Below are 23,507 nucleotides of genomic sequence, written 5' to 3' on the forward strand. Positions count from 1 at the left end.
CTTCAGTGAGTATTGTTTTATATACATTTTTATCTGTTTGACCAATTATTTCCTAAGGATAAATTGCTATAAGCAGATTTGTAGGGTCAAAGAGTTCACACATTTAAATTTTGATAAATATTGCCAAATAAGCCCTCAACAGCCTTTTTCACCAGTCTTTTTCACCAGTCTTATCAACATTGATTTGATATTTGGATTTTAATCATATTCATGTTTTTATGGTATTTCTCTTATCACCGATGAGCTTCAGCATATTTTCATGTTTATTGTCAAGAGGTATTTAAAATTTTTTTTCTTCTCATATACTTTACTCAATTTTTAAAAAAGATTTACGTATTTATTTTAGAGAGAGAAGAGTGTGCACAAGGGCAGAGGGAGAGGGAGAAATAGAATCTCAGACTCCCCGCTCAGCAGAGCCTGGGGTACCACCCTGAGATCATGACCTGAGCCAAAACCAAGAGTCAGTTGCTCAACCTACTGAGCCACCCAGGCGCCCCTCATATACTTTACCCAATTTTTTTACTAAAGTGTTTATCTCTTACTAATTTATAAGAGTTGTTATTAAAAATGTTATAAAGTATGTGTTACCAGCACTTTTTTTTATAGTTTCTTACTCACTTTTATGGTGTCTTTTCTCATACTGCTATGTTTTCTTTATTTTTCAACGTAATTTTCATATACTATATATTCTTTAATAATATATATCATATATGATACATAGTATTATGGATAAAATAATTTGCTTTCAAATAGCTATCCGGGCAACATTTACTAACTAATACATTTTTTTCCTACTCATTTGAGATGATACCTTTATATTACACTAAATTCCCATATGGTAGGCATGTCTATTCTGACACTCTGTTCTATTGATTTAGCCATCTAGACCAACATACGCACTGTTTAAGTGTTAAATAAAGTTTAATATCTCATAGGTCAAGCTTCCTGTCACACTCTTATTTCTAAAAGTTGTTTAGACTATATTTTTTGCATTTTTATTCTTTTTACATTTAGTTTTGTGTGCTTTAAATATTTTCAAAGATTTTATTTATTTGAGAGAGATAGAGTAAGGGAGAGAGAGAGAGCATGAGGTGGGGGAGAGGCAAAGGGAGAGAGAGAAGCAGACTCCCCCACTGAGCAGGGAGCCCTTCATGGGGTTGGATCCCAAGACCCTGGGATCATAACCTGAGTTGAAGGCAGATGCTTAGCCCACTGAGCCACCCAGGTGCCCCTTTGTTTTATTTTTAAGTAATCTCTACACCCAACATGGGGCTTGAACTCACAACCCTGAGTTCAATAGTCGCATGCTCAGGGGTGCCTGGCTGGCTCAGTAGGTGGGGGATGTGATTCCGTATTTAGTTCTGTGAGTTTGAGTTTATGTAGAGTATAGTGATTACTTTAAAAAAAAAAAAAAAGTTGCATGCTCTACTGAATGAGCCAGCCAAACACCCCCTAGTTCTTTTTCAGTTATAAAAGCAATTCAAGGAAAAGCCTCTGAACCCCTCCCCCAGACACCCCAGTGCCAATGCACAGAGGGTAACCACTTTTTCCAAATTTTAAATCTAAATCTGGTGAGAAAAAAAATTTTTTTTGAAGATTTATTTGTTTGAGAGAGAGAAAGAATGAGCTGGGGGAGGGGCTCGGTGGCTGGATCTGAGGATCTTGAGATCATGGCCTGAGCCGAAGGCAGACACTTAACTGAGCCACTCAGGCGCCCTGAGAAAAAAAATTTTTTTTAAATCATCATCCTCTTTTGATTAGATGAACTTTAGAGTCATTCAGTCAAGTTTGGGGAAATGAAAGATTCTGGATTTTACTTGGATGTAGTGAATTAATTAAGGGAGAATTCACATCTTTATAATGTTACTATCTCCCATCCAAGAATGTTATACTTTTTGGGGCGCCTGGGTGGCACAGTCAGTTAAGCATCAGACTCTTGGTTTCAGCTCAGGTCTTGAGATTGGGGCCCACGTAGGGCTCCGTGCTCAGTGCAGAGCCTGCTTGAGATTCTCTCTCGCAGTCCCTCCGCCCCTTGAGTCATGCTCTTTCTCTCTCTCAAATTCATTAATTAATTTAAAAAAAAGAATGTTATACTTTTTAAAAAGTCTTTTGTCATATCTTTTTTTTTTTAAGATTTTTTTTTTTTATTGGGGGGGGTGAGTAGCAGAGGGAGAGGGAGAGAGAGAGAACCCCAGGCGGACTTCCTCCTGCGCTTAGAGCTTATGGCAGGGCTGGATCTCAGGACTCTGAGATCATGACCCTAGCTGAAACCAAGAGTCCGACAACCTAGTAAAGCCACCCAGGTGCTCCTTGTTATGTCTTTCAACAAAGTTTTAAAATTATTTTATTTGTTGTATATGTGTCTTATGTAGTTTATTCCTAGGCTAAAAAATACATATTCATGTATTTAAAAACACAACAGACACCAAGGATAAACTATCTTTTTTGTAAGACCAGTAACTTACAGGGAGAAAAAGAGAGGGATAGAGATAATGTATGTGTGCACAAGTGTTATTATAAATCAGATGTTTTTACCATTATAATTTTATGCTGATTATTATTTATAGGGTGGCTAATTTTTTCATAATTTATCTTTTATACTTAAAATACTGTTATAATCAAAAAAATTTTCATTGTAGGGGCGCCTGAGTGGCACAGTCGTTAAGCATCTGCCTTTGGCTCAGGGCGTGATCCTGGTGTTATGGGATCGAGCCCCACATCAGGCTCCTCTGCTATGAGCCTGCTTCTTCCTCTCCCACTCCCCCTGCTTGTGTTCCCTCTCTCGCTGGCTCTCTCTCTGTCAATAAATAAATAAAATCTTTAAAAAAAATTTTTTTTCATTGTAGAAAATTTTGGACAACTCAGACATTAAGATTTATAATATGTGGAAATAAACTGTTGACATTTTGGTGTATGGCACTTTCTTCTAGATGTTTTTCAATATGATCTTAATTATGTTCATACAATTTCAATATACAGTAAGCTCCAAAAAGTTTATTTTATGAATATTTGTAATTGCTGAATAATAGTCTATCCTGTATTTACTATAATTTTTTAACCATTTCTTTGTTGTTGGGTATTTTCCCCATTTTTTATAATAAACAGTTTTTTCAGCACTTTTATATTCATCTTTTTTTTTTTTAAGATTTTATTTGAGAGAGAGAGATAGCGAGAGAGAGAGCAGGAGCAGTGGAGAGAGAGAGAGAAGCAGGCTCCCCACTGAGCAGGGAGCCTGTAATGGGACTCAGTCTCAGGACCTTGGGATCATGACCTAAGCCGAAGGCAGATGCTTAACCAACTGGCCACCCAGGTGCCCCAGGATATAAATATTTTAAATAAGGTTGTAAAAAATAAAAGTAATATAAAGTATTATAGAAGATAAAAGAATAAAATTAACATAACTCACAATCTTTTCAGAGATAAACTATTGAACTTTTGATATAATTCTTATAATCTTTTTTCTCTGTGAAAGTATAAATGTGTGTGTAATTTTTAAAACAAAATTAAGGTTATAGTTTTAATCCTGTTTCGTTTAATTAAGAGTATATTGTGAGCATTTTCCATAGTTGCAAAAAAATCTTTGAAATCTTCATTTTAAAGGTTATAATATTAATCTTATTATAGGATAATAGCATTTTTGTTAACCCCTACCCATTTTCAGACACATATATTCTTTCCAGTTTTAAAGTACTATTTTTAACTATCAAAAATAAAGGTGTAATAAACATTTCTGTTCATAAAGCTTTGTGTTTCTGGTTATTTCTTAGAATATCTGAGTCTCAGAAATGGAATTACTTGATCAGAGGATATGCACATTTTTAAGGATATATAATGCTAGATGCCTGCTAGAAGATATAACTGTTTACTGTCCCATCAACAATATATGTGGATGCCCTACAGTCATTTAAATGGAATAGGCCTGAGTGTGTAGTTCTTTGCTCTGAAAAAGTAGATATAATGGCTTCCGCTTTTTAGTTATCATTTTGTGAAAATACAGATATTTTTCCAGACTGCTTTTTGACCTGGCAGGGAGGGCCTTGGCTATTTAGTCCTGAAATAAATTATTGTTGTTGTTTAAAGATTTTATTTATTTATTTTAGAGAGAGTGTGTGAGCACGTGCACGCAAGCAGGGGGAGGGGCAGAGAGAGAGGATCTCAAGCTGACTCTGCACGACTCTGCATGGAGCACAGAGTCCATTGCGGGGCTCTATCTCACAACCCTGAGATCATGACCTGAGCTGAAACCCATAGGCGCTTAACCAACGGAGCTGTCCAGGCATCCCTAAATTGTTGTATCTCAGACTTTAGTGAAGAGGAGTATGGAGCATTTTATTCTGGATACTGTATATTCTCTATTGGGGATGTTTGTGGACCCCCAAAATCAGTGGAAGAATAGCCAGAGAATGACATGTCAAATTGAGAATCAATCTTTTTAAAAAGAATAGGGAGAAGTGGTGGAAGATATTTAGCCACAATTTCCTCTTTTTTTGTTGTTTTTTTGGTTTTTGATTCCTTGGGAATAATTTCTTCCCAGTTAGAATGCCAATATTACTTGGTATCCCTGCCTGTGAGAAGGGCTGGGATATTAAACTAAATGAAACCAAGGGCTCTGAATTAGGAATGAATAATTTTTCTATTTTTATGCTTTGTGCAGATCAGGGTGTCTCCTTCCCTTTAGATTTCATTTGCCCTTATGCCCACTAGATTATATTTATTGACTGAATAAATGAATACATAACTAGATGAAGAGATGGGTAAAAAAAATGATTATAAACACACAGGTTTCAGAATAAAAGGTTATGAGAGAGATGTTTCTTTCATGTTCTGTTTATTCATGATCTAATTTTTCTTAAAGTTTTTAAAAGATTTCATTTTTTTAGAGATTTATTTATTTATTTGAGAGGGAGAGTGCAGGGGGTAGGGCCTGGGAGAGGGAGAGAGGGTCTTAAGGAGACTGCTCTGAGCGCAGAGCCTGACTTGGCCCGGATCTCACAGCCCTGAGATCACAACGTGAGCCGAAACCAAGAATTGGACGCTTAACCAACTGCACCACAGAAGTGCCCCAAGATTTTAATTTACTTTTAAGTAATTTCTACACCCAACATGGAGCTTGAACTCACAGATCCCAAGATCAAGATTTGCATGCTCCATGGACTGAGCCAGCCAGACACCCCTTTCTTAAAGTTTTAATAAGCAGAACTTGAAGATGCACACATATATGCTGACAAAAGTCAGTTCTCAATTTTTGATCCAGAAAGCTTATGTTGACAACATAACATCATAATTTTTAAAAGTAAATCACCTTTTGGGGCACCTGGGTGGCTCAGTTGATGAAGCGTCTACCTTTGGCTCAGGTCATGATCCCAGCGTCCTGGGATCAAGCCCCATGTCAGGCTCTCTGTTTAGCAGGGAGCCTGCTGCTTCTCCCTCTGATTCCTTCTCCCTCTGCCTGCTGCTCCCCCTGTTCTCTCTCTCTCTCTCTCAAATAAATTTTTTTTAAAAAATCACCTTTTAATTTTTTTATTAAGGTTTTAATTTTAATTCCAGTATAGTTAACATACAGTGTTATATTAGTTTCAGGTGTATAATTTTTAAATTTTTAACCACTTCTGTAGTTACTGCAATGAAACCTGAATTAGGCTTTAGACTCCCCCTGCTGGGTAAGGATGGGGAAAAGAGCAGAAAACCTACACTCTGGATTTGAACAGTCACAGATTCCAGTGCCTTAATTGATGTCTTTAAATTTTCATGTGTGTTCTCCACAGGGAGCATTTCCTGCTCGTTTAAAAAAAGTACTGATTGTGGGAGCACCAATATGGTTCCGAGTGCCCTATTCCATCATCAGCCTCCTCCTGAAGGACAAAGTGCGGGAGAGGGTAAGGCAAGCTTTATTTTATTTGTAGGTGGGGGTGGTTATTTGGAGAAGGTGGTGAACTTCCCATTTCTACTGTTGAAACCTGCCAATTAATTTTTTACCTTCAATAAAATTCTTCTGGCCTGTCTCCTAAAGTGCTTTCTGCTTCTGTTAGTGTATCCACTTATATTCTGTGCTTTATTCTTTACTCAGGTCGGTATAGGCTACCTCTCCCACTGTACAATAAGTTCCTTGAAGTTAGGAACTAGACATAGTTTGTCTGGCACTCTCCCTCCATAGCATCTTGCATAAAGATAGCACTGAAGGAGAGTGTCCCATGGATAACTTAGGGATAACTGTTCCTTCCAAAATTTAGCCTAGTGCTACACATGCATATTTAACAATCTCTAATAGAATTGCGTAAGTCGAACTGGTGTTTGGATTTGTTCAGCAGGAAATACTAATCTGTTCCTTGACCACCAGCGTGGTGGAGGAGAATCTCTCACTATATTTCTTTATATGTCTACTTCCATTCCTGGCATTTTCTCTTAAAACACCTTGTTGCTTCCTAATTTCAAAAGTGTTGTCTAAAATTATCGTTATTCTGTTATTATCCCCTGAGTTTTCCAGGACTGAAAGATTATGGTTTTATTCATTCATTAATTTCTCACCCTTGAAAGAAAGGGCATATGAAACAGTGACATAATCTAATTATAGTTGCTGTGAAATATTATTAGAGATTTTTGTAGAATAAAATTATGAGATTATATCAGCAACAATGCAGATCTTTATAGCTGGGGAAACTTGTGTTGGAGAGGGGAAACTGAAGATGTTTAGTTCTGTGGAAGTACTTAGGGACCTAGTAACTGAGAGGAGGAGAAATCTTTTCCAAGGTACTCTTTGATAGGACTTCTTAAGCAAATTCTTGCACTTGTTATATTATAAGTATTAATATATGTATAAGCTCAAAATATATGAGCACCTTTACAGTCCAGGCTCTGGGCCCTGAGAATTAAAAATGGAGTGAGACTTTCCTAAGCCTTACGGAGCTCATGTTCCTGCTCGGGAACACAGAGATAGACATGTACAGAGAACTGTGGCCCTGCAGGAGCACAGAGGAGAATATTGTATCGAGCAGTCAGGGAGGGCTTCACAGAAGAGTTGAGCTTTATAAGCTGGTCCGTGAAGTAGCCGAGGAGGAAAAGAGGGCATTCCAAGAAGAGACAACAGCAAGCGTGACGAGCATTCCCATTTCACACAGATTTCATGGAAAACCAGGTAGGCCAGTTTTGTCCAGTAAGGCTGTGTCTAAGCAGAGAGCAGAATTAGGATTACTTTTCTGGCAGTTTTCCTGGGCTACCCTGTATCTGGGTGACTAGTCTAGTGTTATTTTTGTAGAAAGCTACCTTTGAGAACGTCCATACTGAGCTGTTAGTAAAGCACCAGGCTTAGGGTTGGTTACCTTAGTATGGGGTTGACCAAAAAAAAATCACTACCTATGCATTCTTAATAATCAAAAAGGCAAATGCCTGCATGAGATGTCACTGGGAAGCGTTGTTAATAGTACAAAGGCTTTGTTCACTGTACCTTCCTTTCAAGGTATATAAAAGGGCTCCTGGGGCATCTAGCTGGCCTAGTCAGTAGAGTGCATGACTCTTGATCTTGAGGTCATGAGTTTGAGCCCCATGTTGGGTGTAGAGATTACTTGAAAATAAAATCTTAAAAAAGGCAGGGGCAAATTCTAGGAGTGACTTTGATATACATTCTGGGAATTCAAACCTTTGGGGGAAATTATAGGACTTTAATCCCAGGCAGATGAAATGCAGTCTGCTTCTTTTACAAGTATACCAAGTATTTCAAGCAAATTTCATCCCATTCTTCAAACCTAATATAAACACATTTGTTCTTTACCTTCACTATCTATGTCTTTTTTTCCTGTCCATACTCACATGGTTCTTTCTGTCTTTCCAGATTCAGATATTAAAGACATCTGAGGTCACCCAGCACCTGCCCAGGGAGTGCCTTCCAGAAAACCTGGGTGGGTACATCAAAATTGACCTCGCGACTTGGAATTTCCAGTTCCTACCCCAGATGAACGGCCACCCAGACCCCTTCGATGAGATCATCCTGTTCTCCCTCCCTCCTGCCTTAGACTGGGACTCAGTACATGTTCCAGGTCCCCACGCCATGACCATCCAAGAGTTGATGGACTATGTTAGCACCAGGCAAAAGCGGGGGATATATGAGGAGTATGAAGACATCCGCCGTGAGAACCCTGTTGGCACTTTCCACTGTTCTATGTAAGTAGGAAAGGTTTGGGCCGACATGCTTCTTGTGCGTGCTGGCAACAGCGCCATCCACATTACATTTCCTTAACAGAGGCTCTTCCTGGTGTTAAGGAGCATCACTGTCACTCAGGTGATGGTTCTCTCATCCAGGAAGAGGCACCTCCTGCTTTGGTGTCTGTTGCCAATATCCTATATTCTGAATTTCTGAAGGCCTTTAGTACCTACAGGGGAACCATGTAATAATGGATGCATTTTAAAATATTTCCTGAAATGCAGATGTTTTGGGGAAAAAACAAAAATGTAGGTTCAAAAATGTAGGCTCTCTATTCCTTTCTTCAGTGTGATCTCTGGTTCTTTGATTTGGGCAGTTTCTCCCTAGAGCATTTATACTAGAACATTACTTTCTTAGGAGGGGTGCTGGTGCATTTAAAATAATCCACAGTCAGTAAGAGAAAAGAGTTAACTCTTAGGAATTTGGCCTTGTGGGATTTTCCTTCTATCCAAATCTTACTACAGAACTAGCTGGCTAGTTTATAACTGGTTCATAATTACTTGGTAACTATCATTGGCCATAGAGCATAGATCATTTCTCTTACTGCTCTCATTTTACCCTGTTTTCATTGGCTGCAGCAGAAATTTCTGTCTCTCTGTTGAAAACTAGGGAAACTGTCCCAGGCTCAAGTTCCAGCATAGCCTAAAATCCCCTCTGTGATTTATGCAGGTTATTTCCCTTCCCTGCACCCCATTTTTCCTGGGTGTAATATATGATGTTAGACCCTGATATCCACCTGCTTGTGTAGCTTAAATGTTTTAGGAATCCATGATTCTGTGAATACCTCTTCCCCTTTGTAATTCCTGTCCAGTTTAGTCTGTGTACTGTAAAGAAGATACAGGGAGAGAGACTTAGCAAAAGGAAAGAGGGAAAAGAATGAATTGGAAACAAGGGAAGAGAGAAGAAACACTTGAGAAGAAAGTCAATAGACAGAGCAAGAATGCAAAAGAAGAGAAAAAAAAAACCCAAACAAACAAGAAAGCAGAGCATATATCAAAGTGGAGAGAGTATCCTTTTCTCCCACACAGCTGTTTGTTTCTTACCAGTTTACAACTCTATATGCATCCAGTCTTTGTCCCAACCAGTTTTTCCCCCTGTAGTTTTGAATCAAGGAAGTATTATGGAACAGAGAGGAGTACTGGGCTGCTCCAAGAGGATGCATACTTGTCTTGGGGATTCCTAACTTTGTTCTGGGGGCTTCTGCTGTGAGATCCCTGAGATGTCATTTCTACCATCTTCCCCCTTCCCTCCATTAAAAAATGAGGTTTGGATTGTCCTCTTGGCATCACCCAAACCAGCCATCATGTTATAATCAGAGAATACCTCCCAGTCCTATGGAAGGACTTCCTAATCTTGCCCCTTATTGAATGAATGAGTCCCCACTTCAGGAGCTAGAACCCAGAATCCTCATCAGCTCCAGGTCTCTGTCTTATACCAAGTTCCAGTAAAACTGCTTATACAGAACAAATTGTGTCTCCCTTGGAGTTCTAGATTATGAAGTAGATCTCAGAGTACTCATTGTTGTCCAGGATGCCCATGGACCAAAACCCTTTCTTTCTCTTTTTTCTTCTCCCCTACACCACTTTTTCAAAAGGTGTGTTTTAAAAATTTATCTTTTTATTATAATTGTAGATTCACATGTAGTTGTAAGAAATAATACAGAGAGATTACATGTACCCTTTCCAAAGTTTTCCCATGGTACCATCTTCTAAAAGTATAGTATAGTATAGTATAGTATAGTATAGTATAGTATCACAACCAGATATTGATATTGATATTATCCACCAGTCTTATTCAGATTTCCCGAGTTTTAGTGTATGTATGTGTGTGTGTGTATTTAGTTCTATGCGATTTTTAGCCCTCATGTTGGTTTGTGTATCCATCACCATAGTCAAGATACAGAAGAATTACATCATCACATACCTCGGTCCCACCCCTCCCCATCCCTAACCCCTGCAACCACTAATCTGGTCGCCGTTACTATAGTTTGTTTTTTTTTCTTTTCTTTTTTTTTTTTTTTAAAGATTTTATTTGTTTATTTTTGCGCACAAGAGCAGACGAGTGGTGGGGAGGGGCAGAAGGAGAAGCGGACTCCCCGCTAAGCACGGAACCGGGCTCCATCCCAGGATCTCATGAACTGAGCTGGAGGCAGACGCCCAGCCGACCGAACCACCCAGGCACTCCTATAGTTTTTTCATTTCAAGAATGTTCTTATATAAATGGAATCATACTATATGTAACCTTTTAGGATTGGCTTTTTTCCCTCAGTGTAATTCCTTGGAGATTCACCCAAGTCGTTACATGTATCAATAGTTTATTCCTTTCTATTGCTAAGTACTATTCCATGGTATGAATGGTTTGTTTAACCGTTCACCTGTTAAAGGACATCTAGGTTATTTAGAGTTTCTGGCACTTACAGGTAAAGCTGCTATGAATGTTTGCGTCTAGGTTCTGTGTGAACATAAGTTTGCATTGCTCTGGGATGAATGTCCAAGAGTGTGACGGCTAGGTCATAGAGTAATTCGATGTTTAGTTTGATGAGAAACTGCCCAGCTGTTTTCCACAGTGGCTGCACCATTCGACATGCCCCTAGCAATGTCTGAATGATCCAGTTTCTTGGCATCTTCACCAGCATTTGCTGTTGCCACCACCATTTTTTATTTTAGTTGTCCTAATAGGTGTGTAATGAGGTCCCATTGTGGGTATAATTTACATTTCCCTAATAGTTAATGATATTGAACATCTTTTCATGTGCTTATTTACCATCTGTATATCCTCTTTGTAAAATGTCATGCCCTTTTCCCATTTACCATTTGGACTTTTTTTGAAACCATCGAGATTTAGTTTTTTAATATATTCTAGATATAGGTTCTTGGTTAGATGGGTGGTTTGCGGATATTTTCTTCTAGTCTGTAGCTTATCTTTTCATCCTCTTAACATGGTCCCTGGTGAAGCACAGTTGATGAAATTCTTTAATCAGGTTTCCCTTGTATGGATCATACTTTTGACGTCAAATCTAAGAACACCTAACCCTAGATTCCAAAGATTTTCTCCCTTTTTTCATTTTTTTTTTAAAGATTTTATTTATTTATTTGACAGAGATAGAGACAGCCAGCGAGAGAGGGAACACAGCATGGGGAGTGGGAGAGGAAGAAGCAGGCTCACAGCGGAGGAGCCTGATGTGGGGCTCGATCCCGGAATGCCGGGATCACGCCCTGAGCTGAAGGCAGACGCTTAACGACTGCGCCACGCAGGCGCCCCTTTCTCCCTTTTTTCTAAACATTTTGTAGTGTTATGTTTCACATTTATTTAAGTCTGTGATCCATTTGAATTAACTTTTGTATAAGGTGTACGGTTTAGGTTGGTGTTGATTTTGTGTCTGTGTGTGTGCGCGTGTGCACTTGCGCCACCTGTGGATATCTGATTGCTCCAGCACCGTTTGCTGAAAAATCCTTCCTCTATTGAATTGTTCTTAGGATTTTGTAAAATATGAGCTGGAGTTATTTGTGTGGGAAGAGGAAATTTTTTAAAATATGGAAAAGTACAGAGTATAACATGATAAACAACTATGTTCTTGTCACCAGAATTAATACTGACAATTTTTAATATTTTGTCATATTTTCTCCATCTTTTTTTGTTATATAAAAGAAAGTATTCATTGTAGATCCCTTCTTTTTTTTTTTTTTAAAGATTTTATGTATTTATTTGACAGAGATAGAGACAGCCAGCGAGAGAGGGAACACAGCAGGGGAGTGAGAGAGGAAGAAGGCAGGGTCCCAGCAGAGGAGCCTGATGTGGGGCTCGATCCCATAACGCCGGGATCACGCCCTGAGCCGAAGGCAGACGCTTAACCGCTGTGCCACCCAGGCGCCCCCATTGTAGATCCCTTCTAATCCTCACCCTCAGTTCTCCCCATTCCCTGGAAGCAGCAACTAGTATGAATATGGTATATTTCCTTCTAGACTATTTTGCTTATTCTATTACATATTTGTTGGTAACTATGAACAATAGAATATTATTTTATATTAGAGTAATATTTATATTTTAGTAATTTTTTTTTACTTCTTGGTCAAATATATATACAATTTTTTTTCCAAAAACAAAATAGTACCAAAGAATAGGAATGGTAAAATTAATGGCAATCCCCTGCCTTACCGTTTGTTCCTCTAGGTATCTATTTTCAATTCTTATAGCTGTTTCTTCTGGTATTTCTTCTATGATTCTAAATAAAATGCTTATAATGCTCTTCATTGATTTTTTTATGGTGGGTAAGCATTTGGTTTTTACACCCTGTCTCCAGTTCACTTTTGACCGTTTTTCAATATAATTATATCATATTTTTTATTAAATCAATAGTCGCTGTTTACATTATTATGACTATGTACATTTTTCTACCGCAGAACTGAATGGGCTTCTGTGAAATAAAATATATTAAATTTTATCAATTCAATTTTTTGTTTCTTCTGGCATTGCTTACCTAATTTTTAAAAATTTTTTTAAAGATTTTATTTATTTTTTAATTTTTAAAGATTTTATTTATTTATTTTACAGAGAGCACACACAAGCAGGGGGATGAGCAGAGGGAGAGGGAGACGCAGACTTCTCGCTGAGCAGGGAGCCCGACATGGGGATCTATCCCAGGACCCTGGGATCATGACCTGAGCTGAAGGCAGATGCTCAATCGACTGAGCCACCCAGGCACCCCAGATTTTATTTATTTAGAGAAAGAGAGAGGGAGCACAGAGGGAGAGGGTGAAGCAGACTCCCCACTGAGTAGGGAGCCTGATGTGAGGTTTGATCCCAGGACCCTGAGATCATGGCCTGAGCTAAAGGTAGACGCTTAACTGACTGAGCCAGTCAGGTGCCCCAGTTACCTAACCTTTTCATTTGTTTTTAGTGTTCCATGTTCCTGTCCTTATTTTTTCCCTATTCTTTTTTTTTTTTTTTTAAGATTTTATTTATTTATTCGACAGAGATAGAGACAACCAGCTAGAGAGGGAACACAAGCAGGGGGAGTGGGAGAGGAAGAAGCAGGCTCATAGCGGAGGAGCCTGATGTGGGGCTCGATCGCACAACGCAGGGATCACGCCCCCTGAGCTGAAGGCAGACGCTTAACCGCTGTACCACCCAGGCGCCCCTATTTTTTCCCTATTCTTAATCAAATTTATTTTACACTATTATTAGTATTTTCCAAGTGGTCAAATAGATAATGAATTGATTGGTTTTTTTTTTTCCCCCTGGAGACCTCACTTCCAGAACTTTTTGGGTTTTTTGCTCCAGTCTAACCTGAGGTTGTGATTTCCACACCCACTTTCCTTTATTGACTCGTTTCCTAGAATTCTAGGTTGGAAATAATTGTACCACAGAATTTTTAAAACAATCTCTAACTAGTAGCAATGCAACTAAACAGTCTGATATTATTCTCATTCCTTCTCAAGTCGTTTTGGACATTTTTAGATAATCTTTGTCTTTCCATTTAAAAAATTCACACTGGGGGCGCCTGGGTGGCACAGTGGTTAAGCGTCTGCCTTCGGCTCAGGGCGTGATCCCGGCGTTCTGGGATCGAGCCCCGCATCAGGCTCCTCCGCTATGAGCCTGCCTTCTTCCTCTCCCACTCCCCCTGCTTGTGTTCCCTCTCTCGCTGGCTGTCTCTATCTCTGTTGAATAAATAAATAAAATCTTTAAAAAATAAATAAATAAAATAAATAAATAAAAAATTCATACTGGCCTTGCTTGGTGTGGGTCCTTTTTTTTTCATTCATTTTGTTGGGTGCTTGATAGGTTCTTTCACTCTGAAGGCTTTTGTTCTTTAGTTCTAGGACTTTTTTGTTGTTGTTGTTGTTTTTGTTTTTGTTGTTTTTTGTGGGTTTTTTTGTTTTGTTTTACATTAGCTGTTTTTCATTCTCTCTTTCCTTGTATTATATCAGTTCTCTCTTCCTGGACTATTTCTGTCAGTCTGGTTGGATCTCCTAGATCAGAGATTGACAGACTTTCTCTTGAAGGGCAAAATAGTAAATATTTTAGGCTTGTGAGCCTTTACAGTCTTTATTGCAAGTGTAATCAACTCTGCCATTATAGTGTGAAAGAAGTCATAGTACTAAACTGACAGTCTTGGTTGTGTTCCAGTAAAGTCTTACAAACACAGATTGGCCAGGCCATAGTTGCTGACTCCTGCTCTAGAATGATTATCTTATTTTAATTTTTTTCTCCTATTTTTCATCACTTGGACTTTTTGTTTTATTATGGAAAATTTCTTCAACTTTCTTTTTCATCTCTTCTATTCCAGTTTTTACTTTGGCTATCATATTTTCCAAGAGCTTTTCTTCTCTGTTCCTTTCTCATGGCATCCTATTCTTGTTTCATAGTACAGTACCTTTTTTTCTCCAAGGCTATTAATTATAGCCTTTTAGAACTTATTTTTTCTTACCGACACTCTTTTTGCTTTTTCCCTGCCATGTGTTTGATTGGTCTCTTTTTTTGCTTTGGAGCTTTCTGTAATTATCTGAAGGTCTTTGGCTGTTAATTTACACTTGGGGGGGGTCCTTAAAAGCTGCTTGGAGGGGCGCCTGGGTAGCGCAGTCGTTAGGCGGCTGCGTTCGGCTCAGGGCGTGATCCCGGCATTCCGGGATCGAGTCCCACATTGGGCTCCTCCGCTGGGAGCCTGCTTCTTCCTCTCCCACTCCCCCTGCTTGTGTTCCCTCTCTCGCTGGCTGTCTATCTTTGTCAAATAAATAAATAATGTTAAAAAAAAAAAAAGCTGCTTGGAAATGCTGTGTGTGATCTTCAAATTTAAATGATCAGCTAGCTTGGTGGTGGTGTACTCCAAGTGTCAGAATTCTTTCATAGGACTATTCACTTTCTCCAGAGAGGAATCCTCCACTCTCTTGCTTGGGAGGGTCCAAGCTTAAAGTAAGTACAGGACAGGAGAGGACAGGGAGAAGAGGGCAGGAAACTCTCACTGTCTTTCATTCAGATTTTCATTTATTCCTCTGTTTTTAGCCCTGTGCCTCACCTTGCTTTCTAGGGAGTGGGAAGGTGAGGATGAGTCATTGTGTCTCTCTGAAGATACCTCTGTGGGTCCTGGTTTTCTGCATTTGGCCAAGGCAGCCAAAATTCCTCCATCTGTTTTCTCTCTGCCAAAATGTATTTCACTCTTTGTCTGCTGATGTCTCTGCCATCACTTTTGGGGTTTGGACTGATTAGTGCCTTTATTGTCATTTTACTGAGGCTACTAGATGGAGTGGAGTCACACATATGTTGTCAACCTACCATGTTAAACTGGAACTTAGGTTTCTTAGCAGCCAGATTTTTTCTGGTGTTAATACCCTTATTTCCCTCTCATTTTCTCTTTTGAATGGAAATATCTTTATTTCCACAGGAGTACATACATATTAAAAATGTTAAATGATATGGAATATGGATAGACTAGACCATTGCTCCATGTCTCCAACACCAACAGTAACGGACACCCACCTTTGCACCACTGGACTTTGTATCACATACATGCTGCTTCCACCTTTTCTTTGTCTTCGTTTTAGTTTGTCTGTTTCATTTCTTCAGGTCTCCAGGGAACCTAGAGAAGAATCGCTATGGGGACGTACCCTGCCTGGACCAAACTAGAGTGAAGTTGACCAAACGAAGTGGCCACACTCAGGTACACAGATAAATGCTATCTTTTCAGGAGCACTGAGGGAAATTTTCTAAAGTGAACCTTACTAATACCATAGTAGAAAGAACATGGACTCTGAGCCAGAGAGATCAGATTGGAGTTTTAACTTTGCTATATACGAGTTAGTCTGTTACCATAAGCAAGTCCCTTATATACGCCCATCTCACAGCACTAAGTGGAAATTAAATGGAAAAATTTATGTAAATGCTGATAGTGCAAGGTCTGGTGTATCAGAGGTGCTTAATAAATATCAGTTATTTCTCCTTTTACTCCTTAGTTGTAAAATTATAGTCTTATTGTCCACCATATTAGTGAATGTATATGTAGCAATACAAGGCAACTCTAATTATAAGTGACCTATGATTTTAACATCTAGAAGATGTGAAAATAATTTTAGACAATTAGTGTACACATAAATATCTAGGGATAGAGTTGAAATGGTCAAATGATTATATTATGCAATATCTGATCTGTTCATATTAAAAATCACACGTATATGTACTAGTGTAGATATTTAGTGAAACTTCACATGCACCTTTAACATCAGTGTCTTTGCCCTCATTTGAGCCACTTCCTGAGTCAATCTAATGGTTTTCCAGAGCATACAATTTTTACTTCTTTTTAAGTGTATGGTATTGTCACTGAAAAGTTTATCCTAACCCAGAAAAATATATTAGCATAACATTAACACAGTTTATTCTTTCCATTCATCCTGTATCTTATGCATTTTCTGTAGCATAATCATTCATTTATTCTTTTTTAAAGCCCTCTTTATAGCAACATCCAACACTTAGAATTTTGAGGTCAGCAACTAAGTATGTGTTACATTTTTTCTTTTTCCTTCGGATATACCAATTCTGTCTGGTGCCCTCCATATGCATCAAAAAAACAGCATTGATTGAGGCTGTTGTTCAAAGTAAAGGAATTTAAATAGTGCCCCTTTAACGTGACACACAGTATAGGGACTTGTTACATCCCCTTCCTTTTTTCTGGGGGATAATTTTGGGAAAATTGTTGCCTTGTATTTGGGTAAATATGATATGTGGATCGGGAGCCCAGGATCATGGTTTTAATCTCTTTTGACCCTACCGTTTCAAGTATATAAACTGAATTCAATCCCTTCTTGGCCTTTTGGCTAAGATCATGTGTAAACTGAATTCATAGCCCTGTCCAGGACCCTTATAAAGGGTTTTCCTGCAGGAACATTAGCTCAGAGTCTGGCTGACTTAGGGCAAGTTCGTCACTCTTACTGAGATCATCAAGTATTTGCTCTGAAGGAGTGGAGTGTAATGCTTGAGATGGGACTCTGGAGTCAGATAGCTGTATTTATCTGTCCTCTTGACTGCTGTGTCTCCAGTACCTAGAACAGTACATATCAGACCTTCAGTAAATTGTTTGTGAAGGAATGAGTAAATCCCAGTGTATCAGCAGACTATTCTAGTCATCCTATAATTAACCTAAAGATCATGACTTGAATTAAACTCCTTTCGTTACTGCAAACATTGGCAGAAGCTTTATTTCCCCAGTAAATGGTGGATTCAGGTTTATTAGTGAATTGTTCACCAGATTTGCTTGTGGAATTATAAAGCTATTAGTCACAGTTTCTATTGAACATGGCCCATAACATAGTGTACTTGATTTGATTCTCTCTGCTATTTCACTTTGCCCCCAAATCTATACTTTATCTCTGAGGTAATTTTCAGTTTTAATTTCTGATGATTCTTCTGAAATTGCTGATTCTCAGTGCTCTCAGAGACAAGGATACTGAAAGCTGGTATGCTTAGTTATAAAAAGAAAGTAAGTCTCCATTAAAGAAGTGATATTTCTTTTCAAAGCATGAAGGTAGTTCCAAGAGTAACAGCTTATACGTTACTTACGGAATAGTGTCGACTGGCATGTACCAGGTAAACCCTTTGTATTTTTCTGTGCCTTCTTGCCTGGTATCACACTTGAATGTGCCAGGCTGAGCAGGGGTTAGCTTTGGCTGACTGCAGTGGGCGCTGGATTGAGCAGCCTGGTTGGGAGTGAATGAGGCTTTTAGCTTGCTGGGTCTGCTGCAGATGGTCCCTTAGCTCAGTGAAGATGTCTCAGTCAGAGTAGAACACTAGCTGTAGAACACTAGTAGAACTCCTGCCGTGCAAGGAGAAAGCAGGAAACTCTTTTTTTTTTTCTTTTAAAGATTTTATTCATTTATTTGTTAGAGAGAGAGAGGGCGCAAGCAGGGGGAGCAGCCGGCAGAGGGAGAAGCAGGCTCTTTGCTGAGCAAGGAGCCGGATGCAGAACTTGATCCCAGAACCCTGGGACCATGATGTGATCCAAAGGTGGATGCTTAACTGACAGAGCCGCCCAGGCGTCCCGAAAGCAGGAAACTCTTGACTAAATAATTAGTGGTAGGGGGGCGCCTGGGTGGCAAAGTGGTTAAGCGGCTGCCTTTGGCTCAGGGCGTGGTCCCGGCGTTCTGGGATCGAGCCCCACATCAGGCTCCTCTGTTGGGAGCCTGCTTCTTCCTCTCTCACTCCCCCTGCTTGTGTTCCCTCTCTCGCTGGCTGTCTCTATCTCTGTCAAATAAATAAATAAAATCTTTAAAAATAATAATAATAATTAGTGGTAGGATAAGTTTGTAGACTGACTGACTAACACACACATGTCCAAATAACATCGGTTTAACCATGAGATGGAGAAGTCTTCTGACGGTGACTGTGGATACTGACGGTTCGGACTGTCCTCCAAGTGATGGAACCCAATGGAGAAAAGGTGACAGATTTAGGGAGTCACTCTGACCTCTCTAGAGTGGAGTGGCGTACGAGTTTTCTCTAGTTTGACATTGAAGCTTTTTGTCTTTTTCCTCCTATATCCCTCCACACCCTCTGCTATTCATAGTACCTGCTAGATACTCTCAACTAGTTATACTATGACTTGACACTAGCTGCATCTGTGTTTCTCTTTATCAGCTTGGATTTTCAGAAACGATGTTGGCAGAGATCTTGTGAGAAGGTATAATAAAAATAATAAAAATTAAAATCCTATTTAATTTCCCTGATAGCTAATGATGTTGAGATAAGACCGAGGACACTAGGAGATGAGAGAAGGCCCCCAGAAGGGAACGAGTTAAGAGCTGTTCTCTCTGAATTTGTCTGGCTGTTGCTTTGTGTTAATTTAGGTAGTAAAGGAACCTGGGTGTTTGGCCCATACTGTTGATGGTGCTAGATATGAGGTATAGCTTTCTTCCTTCTCCAGTCACATTTTGCCTTTTGTGTGTGACAGCATGGACAGGATGTTCCTGCTCAGGGTGCTTGGCTTGCCTCCCTTTTGGTTTTGAACCAGTGCTGCAAATCTTAATGGACTCCTTTTTTGGTAAATAACAGCTTTATTAAGATGTAATTCACATACCATACAATTTACCCATTTAAAGTATATAGGGGTGCCTGGGTGGCTTAGTTGATCGAGCATCTGACTCTTGATTTTGGCTCAGGTCATGATCTCAGGGTCCTTGGACTGAGCCCTGTATCTGGTTTGCACTCAGCTGGGGGAGGGGGGACTTCTGCTTGAGATTCTTGCTCTCCTTCTCCCTCTGCCTCTCCTCCCATTCACATGTACACACGTTCTCTCACTCTCTAACAAATAAATAAAATTTTTAAAAACTAAAGTGTATAATTCAGTGGTTTGGTTTTTGTCCCTTTTTTTTAAAGATCTGTTTATTTATTTAGAGAGCACAGGCGCTTGCGAGTGGGGGGAGGGGCAGAAGGAGAGAATCTCCCACAGACTCCCTCCTGAGCATGGTGCCCAAAGTGGGGCTCATCTCTCTCTCGACCTATGAGATCATGACCTGAGCTGAAAGCAAGAGTTGGACACTTAACTGACTGAGCCACCCAGGTGCCCCTAATTCAGTGTTTTTTAATATATTCACAGAGTTGTGCAACCACCACCACGATCAACTTTAGAACATTTTTATCACCTGAAAAAGAACCCCTTGGCAGTCACACCCCATTTTCTCCCAGTCGGTATACTTTCTCTCTCTATGGATTTGCCTATTTTGGACCTTTCATATAAATGGAATCACACAATATGGAGTCTTTGTGTCTGGCTTCTTTCACTTAGCATGTTTTCAGGGTTCCTCCATGTTGTAGCATGTGTCAGTACTTCACTCCATTTTATTGCTAAATAATATTCTGTTGTATGGATATGCCAGTCTTATTTATCCATTCATCAGGTGAATACTATTTGAGTTTACATTTATGGCAATTATGAATAATGGTGTTATGAATATTTGTGTGTAAGTTTTTCTGTGGACATATGTTTTCATTTTCCTCAGGAGTGGAATTGCTGGGTCATATGGTAACTCTGTGTTTAACCTTTTGAAGAATTGTCATACTGTTTTCCAACACGACTACTCCATTTTATATTCCCACTAGGGGTATACGAGGGTTCCAGGTTTTTCACATCTTTATTATCCATCTTGTCCCTGTAGCCATCCTAACTGGTATAAAGTGGTATCTCATCGTGGTTTTGACTTTTCACATTTTTTTTTAAGTAGGCTTCATGCCCAGAGCAGAGCTCAACATGGGGCTCGAACTCACAACAGTGAGAGTAAGACCTGAGCCGAGAGCAAGAGTCAGGGCACGACCCAGCCGCCCCCTCATTATGGTTTTAATTTGCATTTCCCTGATGGCTGGTGATGTTGAGCGTGTTTCATGTGCTTATTGGCCATTTGTATATCTTCTTTGGAGAAATGGCTATTCTGATCCTTTGCCCCTTTTATTTTTAGTTATTATTATTATTTTTTAAGTAGGCTCCATGCCCAGCATGGAGCTCAACGCAGGGCTTGAGATCATGACCCTGAGATCATGACCTAAGCTGAGATCAAGAATCAGATGCTTAACAAACTGAGCCACCCAGGCACCTCCCTTTGCCCATTTTAAAATTGGGTTGTCTTTTTATTGTTGAGTTGTGAGAGTTCTTTATATATTCTAGATATAAGTCCCTTATCAAATATGTTCGTTCTGTAGGTGGTTTTATTTTCTTGATGGTGTCCTTTGAAACACAAAAGTTTTTAATTTTAATGTAGTTCAATGAACCTGTTTTTTTCTTTTACTGCTTGTATGTTTGGTGTCCTATCTAAGAAGGCTTTACCTAACCCAAGGTCACAAAGATTGAATCCTACATTTTCTTCTAAGAGTTTTATAATTTTAGCTCTTAACATTAGGTCTGTGATCTGTTTTGAGTCAGTTTTTGTGTTTAGTGTGAGGAACAGCCTAGCCCGATTTTTTTTTCCTGCATGTGGATATATCCACTTGTTCCAGTAACATTTGTAGAAGCAAAGTTTTGAATTGATCCTTTTGCTCCTCACTGTCTGCCTGAAAGTAAGAGAATATCTACACCTTGGGTTTTATTTACCTAATACATAATTTTCCCAGCCAAATCGTGTATTCCACACAGCTGCAATGATATTTCCTTTTTATCATTAGACAGATTACATCAATGCCAGCTTCATGGACGGCTACAAGCAGAAGAATGCTTACATTGGTACACAAGGTAAGCTAGGGTATTCCTCACAAGTTGGTTTTATGTCGTCTACCGGTGATAACCTGCACCAGATGATTGCATAGTTTTTGAAGGATATGGTAACTTGAGGTGATGTTGTGGCCACTAGATCCTGGCCTTTCATAAAGATTGGGGGTTATTGAGTAAAGCAGAGGAGAGTTATAGAGTTTCTGTACCAGATATGCCTGGAAACTCGCTGCCTAGAGATAAACTGGAGATTTGAACATATAACACTACTACAAGTTTTTGGACTATGCATTGCCAACCCGGGGGAATGGGACATCGGAACTCACTGGCCAGTGAGATGCTCTCTATGTCCAGTAGGAGGCCAGGAATGGCAGTGGGACTTCTCAGAGACTGAGTCCAGTCTGTGAAAGGGTGTTGCTGTCCTGAGAGACTTTGCTGGTTCCTCTACCATCAGAGAGCAGTCTTCTGATATGTATAGTCTATACTAGGTCTGACTGTGAAGATTTCACGTAGAGTTTCTACAGATGCTCCAGTGGGCCCCAGTACTCCTCCTGACCTGGCCTTGGCCATCTCAAGGAGAATACCGAGTTGCCTTCAAAGAGGGTAGGGAGAGATCACAGCACAGGAGGACATAAGAGGCTACCCTATGGGCTTTAGGCCCTTTGACCATTGCAGAACATGGCCAGCAAAAGATCCAGCAAATACCTCTTTAGCAAGTGATCAAACTTAGTATCACCAATAATAGACAGCTATCATGCCTCTGGTTGTGATATAGTGAGAACTATATAACGTAACCTTTATTGTTTGTTGCCAGTTTTTAAGTCTGAATCTAATCATGAAAAGTAAACCAGACAAATCCAGATGGTGGAACATACTACCAGAAAACTGGCTTAGACTCTTCAAAGTTAATGCCATGAAAAACAAAAGCATGGAACTGTTCTAGATTAAAGGAGACTAAAGAGACATGATAACCAAAGGCACATGCCCATGATTGCAACTTCAGTTTAGAAAAGAAAACTGTTAAGGACAAACTTGGGATAATTGGAGACTGTAGATTAGGTAATATTATTGTATCAGTGTTTAATTGCTTCAGTGTGATAATGGTGTTGTTCTATAGGAGAAAGTCCTTGTTCTTCTAAATATGTGCCCAAGTATTTAGGAATAAAATGTCATAATTTCTGGAACTAACTTTTAAATAGTTACAAAATAAAAAGCATGTGTATGTATATATAGAGAAATAAATGTTGTAATGATAGCTAAAAATGATAGCTTTCAAGCTAAAGAATTTATGATTACATTGTAGTATTCTTCCAACTTGTCACTAGTTTTAAATTTTTCAAAATAAAAGTTGAGGGAGAAAAAAATGGATTCTTGATATATTGTGAATTGGTCTAATGGTCACAGGTTTATATTTTCCCTCTAGGAGGGACCACTCCCTCCAAAAGGAGTCCTTTCAAAACCCCAAGAAGAAATGAGAATTATCAGGAAAAAATTTTGGCATATACAATATGACGAGATCTGCCTGAGAGTAGGGGCTTTGTTGAGGGAGGATGGCGTTGGCAGATTGGGTTTATGGAGGGTAAGGATTGGCTCGAGGGTACCCCAGAATGCTTTCTTCTCCAGGTTTAGAAGGCAAAGCTACTACTCAGAGTTGCAGGAATTGGATTCTTCTTCTTTATTTAAAAAAATAATTTATTTACTTATTTATTTATTAGAGAGAGAGAGAGAGCACAAGCAGGGGTAGAGGTGGAGGCGGAGGGAGAAACAGACTCCCTGCTGAGCAGGGAGCCCGATGCAGGACTTGATCGCAGGACCCTGGGATCATGACCTGAGCTGAAGGCAGACGCTTAACCGACTGAGCCACCCGGGCTCCCACAGGAATTGAATTCTTTAGGGTGGCTTTGAAGGCCCTGTCCAGAAGAAACTCCCCTAAGAGTATGAAAGAGATATTTTGAGTCAAGCACAGATCACCTTTAGATAGCATCAGTACTGTGTTAGGACTGGAAGATGGGATCCTGTGATGTGGAGAAGGCTGATTTGATTTGCCTGGCTAACTTTCTTGGCTATATTCAGTATTTTGATTCTTACTAATAATACTATTTCTACTAATAACATCTGTTATCTACTGAGAGTATC

The 23,507-nt window shown here is 39.4% G+C and overlaps 1 protein-coding gene across 1 annotated transcript in view; it reads left to right on the forward strand.

Annotated features, from left to right (window-relative positions):
* Positions 1–23,507, forward strand: part of PTPN9 (protein tyrosine phosphatase non-receptor type 9) — a 75,195-nt gene that overhangs the window by 45,696 nt on the left and 5,992 nt on the right. The window contains exons 6-9 of the mRNA XM_040642960.1: positions 5,766–5,876; positions 7,826–8,154; positions 15,755–15,848; positions 21,329–21,395. Of these exons, the coding sequence (XP_040498894.1) occupies positions 5,766–5,876; positions 7,826–8,154; positions 15,755–15,848; positions 21,329–21,395 (601 nt within the window). The remainder of the gene's footprint in view (positions 1–5,765; positions 5,877–7,825; positions 8,155–15,754; positions 15,849–21,328; positions 21,396–23,507) is intronic.

This window comes from Ursus maritimus, unplaced genomic scaffold, assembly GCF_017311325.1.
Source record: "Ursus maritimus isolate PB19 unplaced genomic scaffold, ASM1731132v1 scaffold_27, whole genome shotgun sequence".
NCBI lineage: Eukaryota > Metazoa > Chordata > Mammalia > Carnivora > Ursidae > Ursus > Ursus maritimus.